At 41.8% G+C, this 17,899-nt stretch overlaps 2 protein-coding genes across 4 annotated transcripts; both read right to left on the bottom strand.

Annotated features, from left to right (window-relative positions):
* Window positions 1-2,628: 2,628 nt before the first annotated feature.
* myoz2b (myozenin 2b) lies at window positions 2,629-6,781 on the bottom strand. The gene is made up of 6 exons (XM_047575233.1): window positions 6,620-6,781; window positions 5,578-5,698; window positions 4,610-4,776; window positions 4,197-4,290; window positions 3,383-3,545; window positions 2,629-3,300 (listed from the first exon to the last, which is right to left on the bottom strand). The coding sequence occupies exons 2-6, from the start codon at window positions 5,660-5,662 to the stop codon at window positions 3,075-3,077; spliced, it is 735 nt and encodes a 244-aa protein (XP_047431189.1). The 5' UTR covers window positions 5,663-5,698; window positions 6,620-6,781; the 3' UTR covers window positions 2,629-3,074.
* Window positions 6,782-7,290: 509 nt separating this feature from the next.
* On the bottom strand, window positions 7,291-15,375 carry synpo2b (synaptopodin 2b). Of its 3 annotated transcripts, none has more exons than XM_047579416.1 (3): window positions 14,694-15,375; window positions 12,527-13,854; window positions 7,291-9,513 (listed from the first exon to the last, which is right to left on the bottom strand). In XM_047579416.1, exons 1-3 carry the CDS (start codon window positions 15,358-15,360, stop codon window positions 8,974-8,976), a joined length of 2,535 nt encoding a protein of 844 aa, XP_047435372.1. In that variant the 5' UTR covers window positions 15,361-15,375; the 3' UTR covers window positions 7,291-8,973. The 3 variants fall into 3 exon arrangements, with proteins under 3 accessions (XP_047435372.1, XP_047435370.1, XP_047435371.1); XM_047579414.1 differs by having other exon boundaries at window positions 7,300-9,513; window positions 11,807-13,854; XM_047579415.1 differs by lacking the exon at window positions 7,291-9,513 and having other exon boundaries at window positions 10,571-13,854.
* Window positions 15,376-17,899: the final 2,524 nt, after the last annotated feature.

Raw genomic sequence — 17,899 nt, 5'->3', positions numbered from 1 at the left:
GTATTAAAAATGTGCGCCCCTTGAAAAAACACCAGATGATAATTAACTTTCTGTATTTGTGCATTTTTAAATAACACCAGGTTTTAACGTGCAGTGTGATCCATGCATGCCCCACTATAAAGATTCGGCTGCTGGTGTGTAAGCACCTGTGATTTTCATAACCAGTAAAATAATGTTATTTATTTTTTCTTTTAACTTTTTATTGTTCACTTGATTTGCTCTTGAAATACGAGCGCCGTGGGAAGTCACGCACACAAAACCCTCGGAGGCCTCCGAGGCTAACGCCACGCTCACGTACCGGGAGTTATAAAGTTACAAACCGGCCAAGTGCGGTCGGCTACTTTGGCTTTCAGTCTGCAGTAAAGTACTGCTCACGTGTTTGTCGACGTTGTGCTGTCGCCCTTATGAAAATGAATGACTCCATGTCTTCCACTGAAAACAACTTGTTGCTTTTTTTGACTGGGTGACCTAATGTAGTCAGTGCAAAGGCACAATGAGAGGACGAGGCCGCTGCAAACATTAACATTTTCCTCAAACCTGTTATTAAATTACAAAGGAAGCTCTATACGACTAAATTAAACAATATTAACTTATCATCCACCACCTCCTCCTCCTTTATGTAGACTGGTAAACACCATTTTAAGGCAGCGTAACAAAATGAAACATTTACAAAAGAGGGAGTTGAAAACAACAAAAAAAAACCTTAAATGAGGCTTTTAATATTCGGTGTCAAGAATAAAATGCAGAGAACGCAGAACGGATCTTCTCCTTAATCACTGAAAAACGACTGCACATCAGTGAAAGTGACAAACTAAATAAAGCCGGCGACTAGCAGGCTCATGGTTGACACGTTTTCCATGTTGGGGGGGAAACACTAAGAGCGACAACAGTGAGACGTTAAAGGCATGTAACCTTTAAATCTCATCTTCACACGTGTGTGTGTTTTCAGGGGAGTATTTACCTGTGTTTCAGTGAAAGTGGGGGCTGCCCCCACGATGTTCATGAGCTTCTGTTCTTTCTTTAGATACATCTGTGTCAATGAACCCTGCGAGATTGTTTACATCGCTGTATGAGCATGTGAGGGATATTGTGCAATGACAGTATGTGTGTGTGTGTGTTTGTGTGTGTGTGTTACATTGTGTGTCTGCGGCTGCGTGCCAGCCTGTGAAACACATCACACAGCAGTGTTGATGAGCTGTTACACTGAGAGGTTCTCGCTGGTTTTCAGTCCAAGAATAAAATCTGTTCAGGAATATTAAACAGACACATATTGCTCTCTCTCACAGTCTTGAACACAGCCACCTCACAATTACGCTCTGTGACTGTAGGAAGCTGTACCTACAGCGGAGGGCTGTGGGTCGTGGTGAACGTGAGGGACGTTGCATTCGTGTATAAATACAATATTTTCTCTGACCCTGATCTTAAGGACATTACAAGTATTTTTCCAGCATAATGTATTCTGAGACGTCGCTCCAGCAATAGCAATGATACCTCCCATGAGACACTTGAAGAGTTCTCAGTATTATTTATATACAAAAAAAAAACACAACACAGTTCTCATTTCTGCTCCTGAATGTAGCACAGCTGAGTTTTTTTTGAGTCTGAGTCGATCTGTCGAACTCAACTCAAATGTTCTTAAGGTTATTTTGGGAGATGTCTGTATCTGTTTTAGTTCTTCTCCACTCGTGTGTGTGTGTGTGTGTGTGTGTGTGTGTGTGTGTGTGTGATTGCTGTACGACACCTCAGCCTCGCTGCAGCTGTTTCTGATATGGTTTTTAGTCTTTGGACGCCCAAACTCTACATCTAGAAGAAGAAGATGATGGCACCATTAAAACGTCACCTGCTGCCATCTCACTTCATGAGGAGTGAGTGAGAAAATTAAAACCTCCCACGTCTGTAATGGTAGAATTAAAAGAACTTTTCCCCCTGTGGCTTGACGGATTACCCACATACATTACCCGCTCTGTAGAGGCCATGTGAATGGCATGCACATTCTTTGGAGTACTGAGGTTTTGGCGAAATGATGGTCTTATTAAGTTCCCAGTGGCCTTGAATTCAATCTTGTGTTACTGTTTTTGTTTTACAGCTGTCTGAAAGTCAAAGCTTCAGCTGGTTTTGTATGTTGGTTCCATAGTGGAAAACAATACCTCACATGTTTTGTATGTTATTGTGCAGGTTGTAGTATTTTTATTTATTTATCTATTTATTTTATTTGTGAAATACTTCATAGGTTTTGAATTTGCTGTTTCTAATTTAGATCAACATTATTGCGAATGTTGGAGCTGCATGCCGCCACATGAAAAAATGTAAGTCCAAACCATTTTTCATATCATCATGAAACTACGGTGACCCTGAAGGTCAAAACACAACGGCATTTCAGGGTAGGGACAACATTGTTGTTGTGTTTTCTGTAATGTCATTGTGTTTTGTGAAATGTCATGTTTCCTGTAATGTTGTTGCATTTTGTGAAATGTTGTGTTTTTTGTTACGTCAGCATGTTTTCTGAAATGTTGTTATGTTTTCTGAAATGTCATTGTGTTTTCTGAAATGTTGTGTTTTGACCTTCAGGGCCACCGTATGAAACAGAACGTGTGCTTATTTTTTTTAATGATAACAAATCCAGTGAGGTTAGTTTATTACATATATATTTTTCTCCATATTTATTTCTTGTTCCACAGACACAACAGAAATACGGCTCACATACTTTCTGCATGATCCAGTTTTGCTCTTGTATCACCAATAAATAAGCTGCTTATTTATTTACATTACACATTCATGAAGTCATTAGAACATATTTAAAATTTACAGTTTTCTTTTCAGTGTTTCTGGTGGAACTCTTTCCTGAACAATGCACTGGATAGCACGCACCTTTTCATATTTACACAATATCTTTGGATACACGTTTCCTGTCTGCAGTAAACTTACTACAGTTAACTGAAGAGCAAACACATGAGGCTTTTTCTTTTCTTTTTTTTTTTTTTGTCCATTGCATGGGAAGGATTTTAAATATCAGGAGGGCATTGCAACTAACTGACAGGTTTGTTGTTACAGACTAAATACTACAGCAAAATCATCTACAGGTCATCAGACTCTGGGACCTGGACGGGCTCCAGGGTAATCGTGGGCAGGATCAGGTGGGTGCCCTCGGATATCCACCCCTGGGCCGTCCTGTTGAAGGTGGGCCGCTTCATCCCCGGCTCCTGCAGCTCTGGGTATCTGGGGGGGTTCAGCTCCACCTCGGGGAGTTTAAATGTGATTCCTCTGGTGGATTTTTCAAAGCCCCCGTATGGAGTCGCAACCCTGCAAATCAGATGAACATACGAGTGGCACCCTTTATTTTTATCCTGTTCTGATTCAACGAAGCTGCTGATAGATTCCTCACCGGTTAAAGCTCTTGTACTCGGGCAGCTCTGGCCGTGGGTCTGGCGCTGGCATTGTTAGTTTGACAGTTTCAGCGAGGTCAGGGTCGCTGAGGATGGCCTCCTCCCATGGGGTGTGATAGGTCTTGGGCATAGCTGTGGTGTTTAACTTGTCTGCAGTCATGTCTATGAAGAAGAAGATAAAAACAATACTTCAACATGTAATCATAACACCATTTCTCACATCGCAACAAAACGATCTGCCTGCTCCGACGTTCACGAGGAGCTGTTTACTCGAACCTATTTTTTACCGAAGGCTAAAGTTTTCAAGTAGAAGGGGATTATGAAGAGATACTTTGCTAAGAGAACACTTAACACAGGCAGACTTAGTTGTCCATCATTACTTTCTGAGGACTTAAAATAGCACATAGTTGAAGTGTGTGCTCATCATATATAATGTGTCGACGTGGGACGGCATCCTGCGGAAGCATTTCAGCGAGTGCATGGCTCTGTTCGCCCCTGAGACAAAAACATTAACATAAAGAATTTTGAAGTTGCACGCACTGTTTAATCGGGCATGCACAGATTTTATACAGTAGACGGCGTCACGCTCTGAAGTTTTAATAATGAAAGGCCATTCGTGAAGACTGCTATATGCCGGTTATCACGAGAGCGTTACATAAGCAGTCGCACTTATTTGGCTGCGCAGGATAACAGGTTAATTTTAGCATAATGCAGAGCAGAAGACATGCTTCCAGTATGGTACGAGAATTTTAAATGTTTACTTTTGATTATTAGAACAATATTTTAATCTCATTTATTGAACGGGATAATTACCTGAAACAGTGTTTTCTGCATCAGCAGTATTTCCATGACCTTGTCCATCCACTTTGATTTCCACAGTGTGTGTGTTTTCATTTAAAATATCATTCTACAAAAGAGAGTAAAGAATCAATTGTCGTGTAAAATGGCACACACATACAAACACACAAACTGGTCACACTCAAGTGCACATGTACATTAACGCTGATAAACAGAGGGGCAGCTCCTCGGCAAAGAGCCTCAGCACGAGGCACATGTCTCCGTTATCATCCATGTGTTGCCACACTTTTTTTTTCCATGAGCATATTTCCCGACCAACATATTTAACGAGCGTCAACACAGAGATCCCTGTTCCTCACACAGACGTCACATTTAGCCAAACGCATCCGGGCCTTCACACGCACCAAGTCACAGAGAAGTCCACTTACGTTTAGCTGCGCGTTTGCTTCATTCTGAATACTTTCAAACGTGTATTTCTCAGATCTCCTCTGGCGCATTTTGAAAAGCCGGGAGCCTCTGTTGGAAAGCAGTGATAACTCCTCCAACATGATGTCTTTAGGAGTGCTGAGCTTTTTTCCCAGGTCCATGCCGTCTCCTGTCGGAAACCGATGGGGAGAAATATCTTTAGAAATAGACAATCAACATGTGTTGTCTGTCTGTATATTACATAATGTTGAGATTTTCCTTCTTGTGGCAACTGGGAATAGGGAACATATGTCTGGCAACACAAGATTAAGAAAATAATTTGACACTCCTCCTGCTACCTTAGTGGCCCTTCGTCAAAATCTAGTTTGAGTCCTTTTAATAGATCTTGAGATATGATATGTTCTTAAATTAACTAAATTTGTGTCATATAATTTCAAACTGACTTGGGAAGAAAACAATGACCAAGAGCTCCCTTTTTCCCAGACCCTCTATTGAGTTAATATGTCACCAGTTATAGAGCTGGACATACACAAGTGCACCCAAAGTCACCTCCTCTCATATCATCTTGTCGGCTGGAAAAGTCTAGTTGGCAGAGTTCACGGGTGGCGTCAAAATTCACGTCACAAAATTCATAACTTCCATTCTATAAGTCCTGTCATTGTACTCCGTACATGACGCTTCTTCACCCGTGAGTACAGACAGAATGTACCCCAGCTGTCACAGGCATTCACTTTGCCCAAACAGCTACACAGTTGGCCCGCGCAACTTCCCCTCCCCTCCCCACCGCCCATCCGCCCAGAAATAGACTTTTGAGAAGGACAACGACAAAGGATAAGTCACCGTAGGTAGTAAACCATCCCATTAGCTTATTTATGGCGAACGCTGGAGAACAGCCCTGGCATTTTGAACTTTGATCAGAACGTTTTGTGTTCGTGTGTTTGCCCACCGAGCCCCGACTCGAACGTCTTACCACTGTTACCATGGTTGACCTCTCGGCAAATAGCTGCTGCACACTTCTTCCTCTCTGCGGCTGGCATCGTACTGAACTGTGACATTGTGGCCTGGGCAAAGTCGGCAGAACTCAGGAGAGACTAGAAACACACACGCAGAGCAGAGGATGTAATTGTTCTGCCCAAGTCTTAAGAAAGTTTTTTATTCTTGATGGCGCGACACAGTAGGAAACGTAATTCTTGTTCCTGGGTTGACAGGAAGGCCATCTTTCATCGTTTGACAGAAAAAGAAAAAAACAGCACAAATATCTTGTGTGTGTTGCACCGATGAGAATCACAGAAGATGACGGGGATGGAAAGAAACTCAAAATAGATCACAACAGTGTGACTTTCTTTGCGATATATTTATTCCTGTGAGTTACATAATACGCGAGTACGCTCATTTTCGAGGCTTAAAAGTACGTCCCTGATTTGGAAATCAGTGGAAATAAATGCTGCTGACGTCATTTAAGGACAATCTCTGCAGACATCACATTTAACAATTACACTGGGTTGCATAATCCACAAAGCCCCGTTGTACTTGCATTGGTACCCCACGTACGTAATTCTCAAATCTCTGCTCGTCACCGCACCAGTTTTCGAGTTAGTGGCTTCTCCCAACAATCTTATCACTATATAAATAACCTACTGTTTGTGCTCCTATCTGGACACAACAAATATCCAGCAGTGCCAATAAAAGTGCACAAGATATTAAAAATAGCTTTCAGTGCCCATTGGCTACAAATATTTTTAGTTTGGCTTTGTTTCCAAATGCAGAACTTGATTCTCGGCGGTGCAACAGTGAAAACAGCATTTGAAATCGAATAACTTGCCCTGCACTTCTTACTTTGCATGAATAGTTTCATATTTTTCTTGCAAAATAAAAAGCAAATGAGTTGAGGTATAAAACGAAATGAGAATTTCAATGAAATTGTTAAATACGACCAAAAATGTTCCAACACGACTTCAGTACTAAATATACGGCATATTCACAAAATACACCTTGACGAGGCTCACTCGTACCTGTGATGTTGTCCCCAATGCGCTGCCTGTATCCTTGAAGGGGAGACACGGAGGCTCAGGGGTCAACCTACAGGAGGTAGTTTGATCTTCCCTGATCTTCACACTCCCGGACACTAAAGCCAAACTGAGAGTGTCTCTGTGTCTGTTGTGACTGGAATGCAGCTTACATCAATAGGCTAAATTTAACCTGCCAAACACTCAAAACCCCTCTTAAACACCACGGGGCAAGGATAGCTACCACACAGAGAGGGGGCAATAAGAGAGGAGAAGACGGACAGCACATACACAGTGTGCCCACTGGTGCTGTCTGGGACGAGGGTTCCCCTCCTGAGATATACGCCATTCCTTGTTCCTGAATCTTCAAAGTCGACACGTCTCTGTGGGCTGACACAACCTCTGAGGCTACATGCCTCCGACATTAAGACTGGGCACAGCTGCTGCTTGTGTATGTCCCTCATCAAACCGAGTTGTGTTACTGCTATTACGTGTAATTACTGACTTTAGATAATGATAAACAGAGGAGTGATGGTGCTTTCCTAAAAAGATTTAGAGTATTTAATTTATATATATATATAAAAGAAAACAATGAAGCTAAAGTTAATAGTACACAGTGGTACTAGAGAGGCCCCTACATGGATGTACAGCTGGTGCATGTTACATAACTGGAAGATTTGTCTTCGCTGTTAAATTTTAAATCAGTTTTTACCGACACCTACATTCTGAATGTACTTAATTCAATGATGAAATGTAACAAATACAGAGTTAATTTAAAAAAAGTACAATATTGTCACTGAACATGACACTTTCAATGCAAGGAACCATATATTCAGCGCACATTTCAAATTGTGACTCTCTGTGAAGTTTAGAATCAGGGTTCATCATTCATCAAGGAATCATTCTCAGGTCAAAACTTGGAGATTCAGGATTTCCAAGTATTTCACTGAGTGCCTTATAAAGAGTTAAAAGATACAAAGACATCACTGGGTTGCATTTTTAACTCTTTTATTTATTTTTTCATTGTGACGTGCAAAAAAAAAAAAAAAAAAAAGTCTTTAGAGATAAAAATCTACAGGTTAAAACCCAGATTTAAATTGTGTTTGTTTAGAAATAGTGATAGACAGACATTCGAAAACATAATATGGGCGTTTAACAGCACACAGTGTTTGATTAAAGGTCGGAGACCTCCTGAATGTATGCATGCAACCTCAATTCTTCATTTAAAAAAAAAATATATGCAGAACGACAAAAGAAATATATATATATATATTTGTATGATTTAGAAATCTAATATGCAGTTCATCCACCAGACAAATGTGATTGTTATGATACAACACCCTCTGTAAGTTTGCCTGTTCTCTGAAAAGTGGTAAATGAAAGTGGTGATCAGATAACAGAAAACCATTGTTGAAATGTTCACTTGACGTTAGCTCCACAAAGAAAAATTAACACAGTCTGTTTATGATAATCGCTGTGTGAAATGTGATATTATCTGTGATTATAAAAAGTCACGATACATTTTAAAGTCCCCAATGAAATCAGACTCAGACGTTCAAATGTCGTCATATGCATCTTGCCCATATCTCTGTATCAGCCCCAAAAGAGAGTGTGTCACGTCCTGGAAAACAATAAGTAAATGACGACTCATCCTGAACCAGGGGGCGTGTGCAAATGTAACATCCAATAGAATTCTGTCTTGAATTTTGATGCCCCTCCCTCCACCCCCATGCCTGTCCTTCACCAGCAGCTTTGCCCCCTTCAGCTCTTCAACACGTATCATCGAACACACCGTCATTTCATGGGGACTTCATAGCTAAAGATACGTGCTTGACACAAAGTGACTTATTTTTCTTCTTTCATAAACAACAATGAATTGAATTTCACAGCAAATTTCAATGAGCAAACCCACTCCTCAGTTCATTTTATTTCGTTCATCTACTAAACGTTCACATCGACTTGCGCTTCACTTGCTGATTACAGTTTTTCTTAAAGCCTCACTGGGACGGTTTTACTTACTTTCTTCAGCCATGAAAAAATAAAACTCCCATCAAAGTCGGGAAAACATCTCAAACATCAGTCACAGTGACTCGTTGTGTTCTTCAAACCAAGTGACCACTCATACCATTGATATAATACATTTAAAACGTGCTCAAGTCGCAGACCTGCTCAATACATTTCAACCAACACGGCAATTTAACGTTTCCTCACCGTGGGGTAAATTCCTTCTCTCTAAGCCAAATCTAGTTGCTTTGTCTTTCATGTATACTACTGTATACCACTAAAACATACACGCTCAATGCTAATATGACTGTATATTTATATCAAACTGATGTATGTCTGCTCCTTCGCCAGAGGAATTAACTTCTCTGGATTGAACCATACAAAGGGGAGTACTTTGTTGGACTGGAGCCCTGTGTCACGTATCCGAAGTTGGCCCCACTGGCAGGGCCGAGAGGCTGGGCACGTCTGAAGGGAGGCCCATAGAAGGCTGGTTTCTCAGGTGCAACTGTCCTGCTCATGGACGGAGCCTGAAAAGCTGGGGCCGCATGATAAAACTGACCCTTACTGACAGCTGCGGGATCAGGAGACACCCTGCGCCTCCATTCGTCTGGAGGCTCTGGCAGAGACCTGCGCTGCGCTGCAGATCTGACATTAGAAGCAGCAGATGACGGGAGGCCCTGAAACGCATAGGCGTCATCCACTAAAGCGATGGGGCTTCTTGACGCAACCTCCCACGGTGACAGGGGCTTGCAGGGTCTTTCCTGAAAGGACGCTTGCCTCTGCATAGGTAAAAACGCTGGCTGACTTCCCGGCGTGCTCACGGGCGACAGGAATCCAGGAGAAGGCACTGAATTGAGTCGCCTGGGGAGGCTCAGGGAGCGGCTCCTGCCAAGTCCCTGAAAGAAGAGCACGGGCTTGTTTCATGACCTGACATCACTGTTAAAGACTTTGGTGCCACCCTGTGGCTCCACACAGGCCTGGGCCACTAAACGTTTCACGTTTTAGTCATATTTTATTTTAGAAGTGATCTTTTTTATCTTTTGAAAAAGCCTAGTTTCTACAGCACAAACATTGATCATGGGTCAAAGTAACTTTAACGTAAACCATTGTGAGATTTTGATTTGGATCCCAGAATAATGTTTACGTGAAATAAATCTCTGAGTGAAACATGAGATTTCACTTACCTTCTGTTGGTTCAAGCACCTTAAAATAAACACAGAGGGCGAGGAAGCATTGCTTGGAATTATTTCTTTGCCAACTTTGTTTTCTCTCCAGCCTAAAATAGAATCTGCATTGGAGTTTTTAATTTATTTTTATTTATTTATTTATTTTTCTTTTGGAACAAGTATTTCTCTCAAATTTAGCACTTTAAGACTCAAATTAAAGGTATGCAGGGAAATCATAACACTTGTGGTGTCAGTGTTAGCAGACCCTCAACAGATTCGTCAACAGTAACAAGGGAACGCCACATTTAATAATATTTACTTACGGTTGTAGCGCTCGTAATGCAGGATACGGGTGTGCGCTAGTTTCCTAGAATCTGATATTCACAGTGAGTATCAGGAAAAAAATACAGAACCTGACTCTTGGTTTAATGTAGACTCTGCTTCAGGGTGGATTTCCCTTCAGTGGACTATAAACACCGTGTGACGAGAATCATTTGAAGGCCAAGAATATAGTTCCAAACATTTCACATTCAGAGCTAAAGGTGGACTGAGAAAAAAAAAAAAGAAGCTGTGAACACGAACATACACATCAGCACAGTTAAATTTGAAAGGGAAAATCATAAAAAAGCTCTGTAAGTGCTGTAAATATAGCACTTTTTGTATATGTATAAGTGAGAGGCAGTGTGATAAAAGAAGGTAAAAGAAGAAGTAATACAGTTGCTCAGGAGAAGCTAATAAAAGCTCACGACACACACACATACACACACACACATAGGAAGTACACAAGTAGGAGGAAAGAGAAATTTAATAGCATGACAGTGCCAAGTACAAGAAGTGCAATAAACAGTGATATGTCAGAAAGACAAACAGAGACAGTGGTTTTCCAGTTTTTCACTTAATGAGAATAACAATGATTTTTGCTCGTGTTTTCCATCGAGGACACAGAACATCTGATGACTTTACCGACTGTTACACAACTGGCCTAAACTGACGATTGCAGAAAATAAATCCACATAAAAAAATGAATAAATAAATAAAGTCACCAGGGTTAATGATCACAACTAACATTAGTGCTTTTAGCGGTTGTGATACCATCAAAGTCTGGAATGAGACTGAAGGAATTTTTTATTTTTTCCCAAACACACTAAATGATTTCAAATATAGTGAGATAGTTCCTGTTATCCCAGATGACAGAATTACAAAAAGCCAAAATTAGTTTAGAATTAAAATATATATATATATTATTTTGTGTTGTTTGGGGGTTCAGTGGTTTCGACTGCTACATAAAAATACATGTAATCTTAAAAAAGAGAAAAGAAAAGAAAGAAACGACAAATAGAGGCCTGAGCTGAACATGACTTTCTAGACACATTATAGCACTTCCTGAGAACAACTCAACATTATTATTATTATTATTATTATTATTATTATTAATTTTAAAGTGCACCTACTGTACATGCACCTCCCAAGTTTGTGGAAGATGACACAACGTGCTACATTTCTTTATCACCATTTTTTAAATAGCTCTGCTCTTTTTTCTACTGGTTTCTATACACTGCCAGCTTAACAGCAGCAAACGAGTTTTGGATGAGGCCTTCATTTAGTGCAAAATATTTTCATCCGTTAAGTAAGACATTTTAGACGCCACCGAGGTGCAGACGTAATCATCTAATTATCGCCCCGGGCTACACTGTGACCGTACACAGTATTAAAACTAATGCAGCATGGCGACGGGCTTCCACTGTTTGCCTGTCGCCACAGGCTTCTTAGCAGAAAACTTTGGCCGAGGAGCCATTTGACGTGCGCCTCTAGCGATAAGAGATGCAGGAGAAAAAGCTGAAGCTATGCTGTCACCAGTGGATGACTGCTGAGAGGTTGTGCTTGCAGGTCGGGCGCTTGGTGCTTGCTTATTGGCTATGTGATGGGCTGCAGGTGTAACGGTGTGCTTGTCATCCAAGTGCTTGTCAGTTGCAAGCAGCTTAGCCGATACTGCGAACTGGGCAGAAGAATTCTGGGAACTTACCGATCCGCGGGACTTAGCAGGGGCTTCTGCCTTGCTTTGAGCAGCAAGCTCAGAGGTATTATAAGAAGGATGAGAGGAAAGAGATCTCTGCTTAAGTTTTTTGGTAGCCTCAAACTTTGACACCGGGGCCGCTTTGGGGCTGTGACTTTTTGCCTCAGGGACTGCATCATACTTGAATAGTGATGAGTCCAACTGATAAGGCTGGTGTTTCATAATATCTAAAGCATTGAGCTGCTTGGGGGCTGATTTAGCTTTCTCTTTGGTCTTAGGCTTGATTTTGGGGCTAGTTGCAGGGGGCTGCTTCGCTGCTGACTGAGGGTAGGAAGGGGAAAGGAGGGGGTTGTATGATACCGGAGGTGGCGCTCGAACATTTGTGGAATACCTCCAGGAGTTCGGGAGGGAAGAGGTTGGGGAGGGAGATCTGGTTTTGTTAGCTTGCACTGTTTCGTCGTCGACAATAAACTTCTCCATACGGGACTGTCTTTTGGCAAACAATTCTGCACCTCTCCCAGACATAGGACCATCACCAGATCGATTAACACCTCTGTTTGAGACCCAAACCCTTGATGAACCCTGGGGTGCTTTTGGTGCGTGGACGTATGGCTTTCCTGCTTGTGGTGGGTAAGAGGCAACAGAGTTGGGAGTAGTGTCTGACATATTCCGTGAGGGTTGAGGTGGGTAATGTGGACTGTAAGTAGGACTGCAGGCCTGCATACTCACAGGGGATCGTGGCGGCTGTTGACTCCAGCTATTTGTGGTTGGCTGAGGATGAAGCTGAGAAGAGGAGTTGACCGGAGCCCAAGCAGTGGCAGGTGTTTGAAGTGTTGCCTGGGTTTGATCTGCTGCCCAACGGTTGGCCATCTGTTGAGGATGAGCCCAGTCTTGCTGCTGTAAATAATGCTGACTATGAGGCACTGGACTGCGAGGAGGTTGTGGACTTCTTGGAGGAATACAGGGCTCACTGGATGGACTCCTCCTCATCCAAGGCGGACAGCTTGGGTTGATGACAGGTTTTGGGGCGACTGGAGGCGGGTGCTTGAGTTTTACCGTTCTGGGTTGCATGAAGTTACAAGCTTCAGCGCCTAGACTAAAAAAGTCCTCCTCCGGCTCGATGTAAGACCTCCTGTCCCCTTTGTTTTGAACCTGAAGATCTGATCGTTGCTGCATTGGGGACTGCTTGCTAGCAGGTTTCCGTTTTGACTCTGGCATGTTGCCGGTCTTGATGGCTGGCACAGATATTCTCTCATCTCTTGAGGCAATGATGTCCCCAGTTGGAGACCAAACCTGTGGGTTAGTGTTAATAGGCACGGGGACTTTGAATCTTGGTTCATGCTTCTTCATGACTGGAGCAATGCTAACAGGCTTGATAGGAGCACTTTTACCATGTTGAAATCCAGGGAAAGGTTTTGCAGTTCTGTTTGGCACCAGAGCTTTGCTTCCAAAGTTGTTCATGTGTGGAATATTGTCTTGGTAGTCTACGTGCTGCCTCAGATTTGAATCCATGTAATTGGCCTGATCATCACTCATGTACATTTCCTCCGTGTCATACATATTCTGTGCTTCTGTACATTCGGGTTCGGGCAGCGCCTCTACAGTTAATGCTTTACTCCTCATTTCTTCGTGCTCTAACTGAATCTCGTCCATTCGTTTGCGCCGCTGTGCAAACATCATAACTCCCTTCCCGCTTGTCTCTGGTAGGGCATCCATTTCTCCAACACTTCCCCGATTCACACTTAGATTGTGCTGCTGCTGCTGATGAAGAGAATACTGCTCCTCTAACTCAGAATCACTTGTAGCCACAAGGTTGTATCCAGCTGATCTGACTTCTTCAGCTTCCTCCCCTATTTGGCCTTCGCTGTCAAGCTCGTTGTCACCAGTCCCGTAACTCACCAGGGTATACTTCTTGACCCTCTGGCGGCGTTTTTTAAACAGCAAGGCTCCCTTATTCTGAGGGTTGGGCGCATCAGTCAGAAGCCGAGCAATTCGCTTACATTTAGACTTGGTCTCCTTGACGTGCCTTTGTGATGGGCTCTCGATGTGACTGAGCCCTGGAGACAAGAGAAGTGGCAGACAGAAGGGAAAGAGAGGGAATAAAAGAAAGCGGTGAGGAAAGAGTTATACAAATATTTGCATAAACTATTAGCGTGCATTATTTTATTTTTGAACTTTTTAGAACAATGAATGAAATTTTAAAAGCATTTACATAATTTCCATCTGTCAGTGCACAGTGAAGTAACGCAACTTAAACTGCCATTAGTATCATTATTATGATTAGAAACAAGTGTGACAACTGAGAAATTTTAAGTCTGAAGCATAGACACTAATAAAAGCATCATATTTACTTTCAGCTAACCTAGGGTGGGGGTTCAAAAGGCAAGGAAAGTGAGGAGCTCACTTTTCCATTGCAGTCAAGTCTTACGATTGGAAAAGGGATCGGGTGACGGTCCAGGGTGACACATGCTCACGTCTGTCAAATTTGTTTCTGCCAGCCTCATCATATGGTCATAATTTATTCTTATCCTGCTCTGACTATTAAAGCCATGGGAATTCTGCCTGTAAGTACACCTCAAATAGACCCCCATGTTACAGCATGAAAATAGCTTCATCCATAGTAGCTTTCTGCAATTATTTATCCATTAATCTAAGTTTTTTTTTTTTGCTTTGCATAGCACAATAAATAGAGACCGAAGTATTTAATGCTTTTATCTTAAGTCAATTTGCACAACTGCTGCATTCAAAGCGGCAAATAAATCAGATATTATTTCTTTTACAAATCACTCAGTCTTTATTTAAGACATATAGAAACATTAGCATTCGCTGTCTGCTGCTCAGTTTGCACGACTAGCTCCGCTGAACTATTAGACGAAGGTAGAAGATAGACACTTACGTGTGGACCTTGTCCTGTGCCTGTCCGGTCTGCACAGATCTGTGTCAGTCTCTGAGTTCCACTTCTCTGCCTGCTCAGCACCCTCGTCTGAAATTCCAAAGAAGACAGAGGCAGGAGGTGCTTCGCTACTCCCTCCTTCCTCTGAAGATTCAACCCTCCTGTTCCCAGTCCCTGGGCCGTGCCTATTACTGGCTCCCTGGGGCTGTTCAGTGGTCAGGGTCAAGGCCAGGGTCATATGAGCGGCACAGCCAAGAGAGGAGGAAGAGGAATGCGGCCGAGATATCTGGCCAGCAGGAGGCTCGGACTCTGCATGAGGGGACACTGAGGTTTGGGAGGTTTGGTCATGAGGAGACTCTGTACTGGACTCTCTTGATTCAGTATGATAGATGTCTTCTTCTTCTTGGTATGAAACTTCCTCTTCACTTCCAGGCAGTTGCTCACCAGTAGATTCCCAAACTCCCACCTCCTGAATGTGCTTTGAAGACTCGGGGTCAGACTTGGCCGTAAGAGCAGTCTGTGGTTCAAAGGGAGACTCTTCCTCACTGACATCGTCATCACTGTAGGACTCTGCCAAGGACTCAGAGACACAAAATTCGTGGGAACCCTCTGAATCAGACCAGGGGGACAAGTTATCTGTGTTGTGTATGTCTTCAGCTCCTGGTTCCATCTTTAGTTCAGTTTCAGTGTCCTGGATTCGACCATTGACACCTTCATTAAGACAAGGACAAAAAAATGAAGACAATCATTTTCCCTTTGCTGTCATATTACAAAACTATTTTGACATATTAACACAGGCTCAGTATGACACTCTACCTATAAAACTTTAACACACTCCCGCACACAACCATGACTGCAAACCCCACATTAAATGATTTTTATTTTTATTTCACATTCAGATAGAGAGATTTCAGCATTTTGTAACCACCATGTAATTCCCTGATTTATTCCTATCCCCAATAGGAAGTGCAGCTTTGCTTTGGCCGTTTCACCAGGGCTGCCATTGCTGTAAATGGAATGGTATGTAATATCACGGGGGAAACCGCATCCAAGAGCATAAGCAAAACAATCGGGTGGCTGTTTTCCGAACGCCTGTTTATACAGTGAGGTTTCTTTCCCCTCCACTGTTCTCATCTGTCACTGCAACAAGCCTCAGCACTGCAACAACTCTCAGCATTTCCATTTAAGAACTAAATCCAACATGCTATTTGTCTGATGCAAAGCAGAAATCCAAATTCTTTCAAAGTTAAAAAGAAATAAATCAAGAGCTGATCTGTGACAAAACTCCCAAATTATGTCCCTGTCTTATTTTGTTAATCAGCTGTTCTATCAGGACAGAAAGGACAGTTCATTACATTCAGTGTAAAACAACTGAGACCACGGAGCCTCACTGAGCGAACAAGTCCTTCAAACACAATATTTCCTCGTACCCACCACAAGGTGGCGCCATAACACTGCAACACATCATCAGTGTGCCATAGTTAACATTAAACTTGATTTTTCACCAGATTAAAAAAACATCTTCACCTTTTCAAGCCTTACTCTGATAATGGCTCACTATTGATGTTTATGAATTTTCCTCTCTTGGACCAATGTGTCACAGTTTATGGTGCTGTTTAAGTGGCAGGACACTGGGAGTAACTCCTGGTAACCATGCCATTATGACGAAACCAGATTTCTCCCCTGAACAATGTTAATAAAAACAAAGACACATGTTTGCTAAAGCTGCCAAACAGTAACACTTTAACACACAAATCTCTTTAGAATTTTTTTTTTTAAAAAAATCTGATTTGTAAGAAATAGCTACTACAAATAGGTTTTAACATAAAGATCAAATTATAAGGTAATTCTTTTCAAGCTCAAAAACGTTCACTTTGTCTTCTTTAACTTTAAATAATGGTTCTTGATTTTTATGGTAAGACAAGACAGTTGAAACCTGTCAGGTATTTAAAATCTTACCCATTCCCCATATCTTACCAAAAGAATCAAACACCATTATTGATTATTTTCTTTTTAAAGTTTCACAAATACAAACGAAACTATAAAATAGTACTTCTGATAGGCAGATTATTTTTTCCAGTGGAAATGTGGTCGTCATATTTCATAGCAGTCTGTTCATTAGATTGTCATTGTCATTGTGCTTTAAGGATGGTTCTAGAGTAAAGCTCCCAGTGCATGACAACTTATATCATTTCACACCTGAAAAGTAAAGACTTCAACAAACAAAGAGAAACACCATAAAATGCTGCATAAAAACACAAAACATAAAAGACAACCTTTGTCCTGAGCATGAAGGAGAAGCAAATAGGACCGTTCAGTGTTTAACACTCTTAATGAACAACCGACTGAGCAGACATTAGGTCATTAGTAGTTTGTGGTTGTTTTACATGCACAACAATTTAACTGGACCAGTTATAGGGATATTTTAGTTGTCACAGAGAAGACAAACAGACTAGTATGTATCATTGCACACACACTCTACATGAACACACATTTTACTTGACTGCAGCATGTGGTACAGCCTTACACGATACCACATGATAAAGGCTGTAAGATTAAACGTTGAACATAGATGCTTGAATTTACTTTTACTTTTCTACTAAACAAAAGGCCTATGAGACACGCACATGCTGCGGGATTATGGACCGGTAAGCCCTCTTAAAGTCTTTTCTCGCGAGCACCGTCCCAAGTCAGGTCTCTCTTCACACTTGGTTCCGCTTCATTTTAACTATCAAGTCTGACTCTGGTGCTACAGGAGTTTCTGTTTCCTAGTATGGCAGTAACTTCAGTATGTTGACCCGTTGCCCTGGAAACAGGGAGACAGCATCCCTGACAAACGTGTGACCCTTTGGTCTGGCAGGTGACCTCCCTGGGGACTGAGCTCTAGCAGATTAGATGTTTCCATGTTATTATGTAATTAAAGCCAACCTAAGCTTAACCACTGACAAGAAACATGACCGGTCTCCACAAAAGCATTTTTATTACTGACTCCACAGAGTCAAATTGAACTCGTATTTAGATAAAACCCATGTGGAAAAAACAGATAATTTGTATTTATTAATAATCTATATTTCATCATTTAAACTGGTGCAGCAAAACTGCAGTATGCACTTGGAAACTTATTTTGCAGAAAAGTGAATATAGCTCATCGCTCTATTATTAGACATAGAGATGAGAGAGACATGAATCAGAGACAAAATGAAATGAAA

This window comes from Mugil cephalus, chromosome 2 (genome assembly GCF_022458985.1).
Source record: "Mugil cephalus isolate CIBA_MC_2020 chromosome 2, CIBA_Mcephalus_1.1, whole genome shotgun sequence".
Classification (NCBI taxonomy): domain Eukaryota; kingdom Metazoa; phylum Chordata; class Actinopteri; order Mugiliformes; family Mugilidae; genus Mugil; species Mugil cephalus.
Note: the sequence above shows the minus strand (reverse complement) of the source record. Positions and strands in the feature narration are given on the sequence as shown.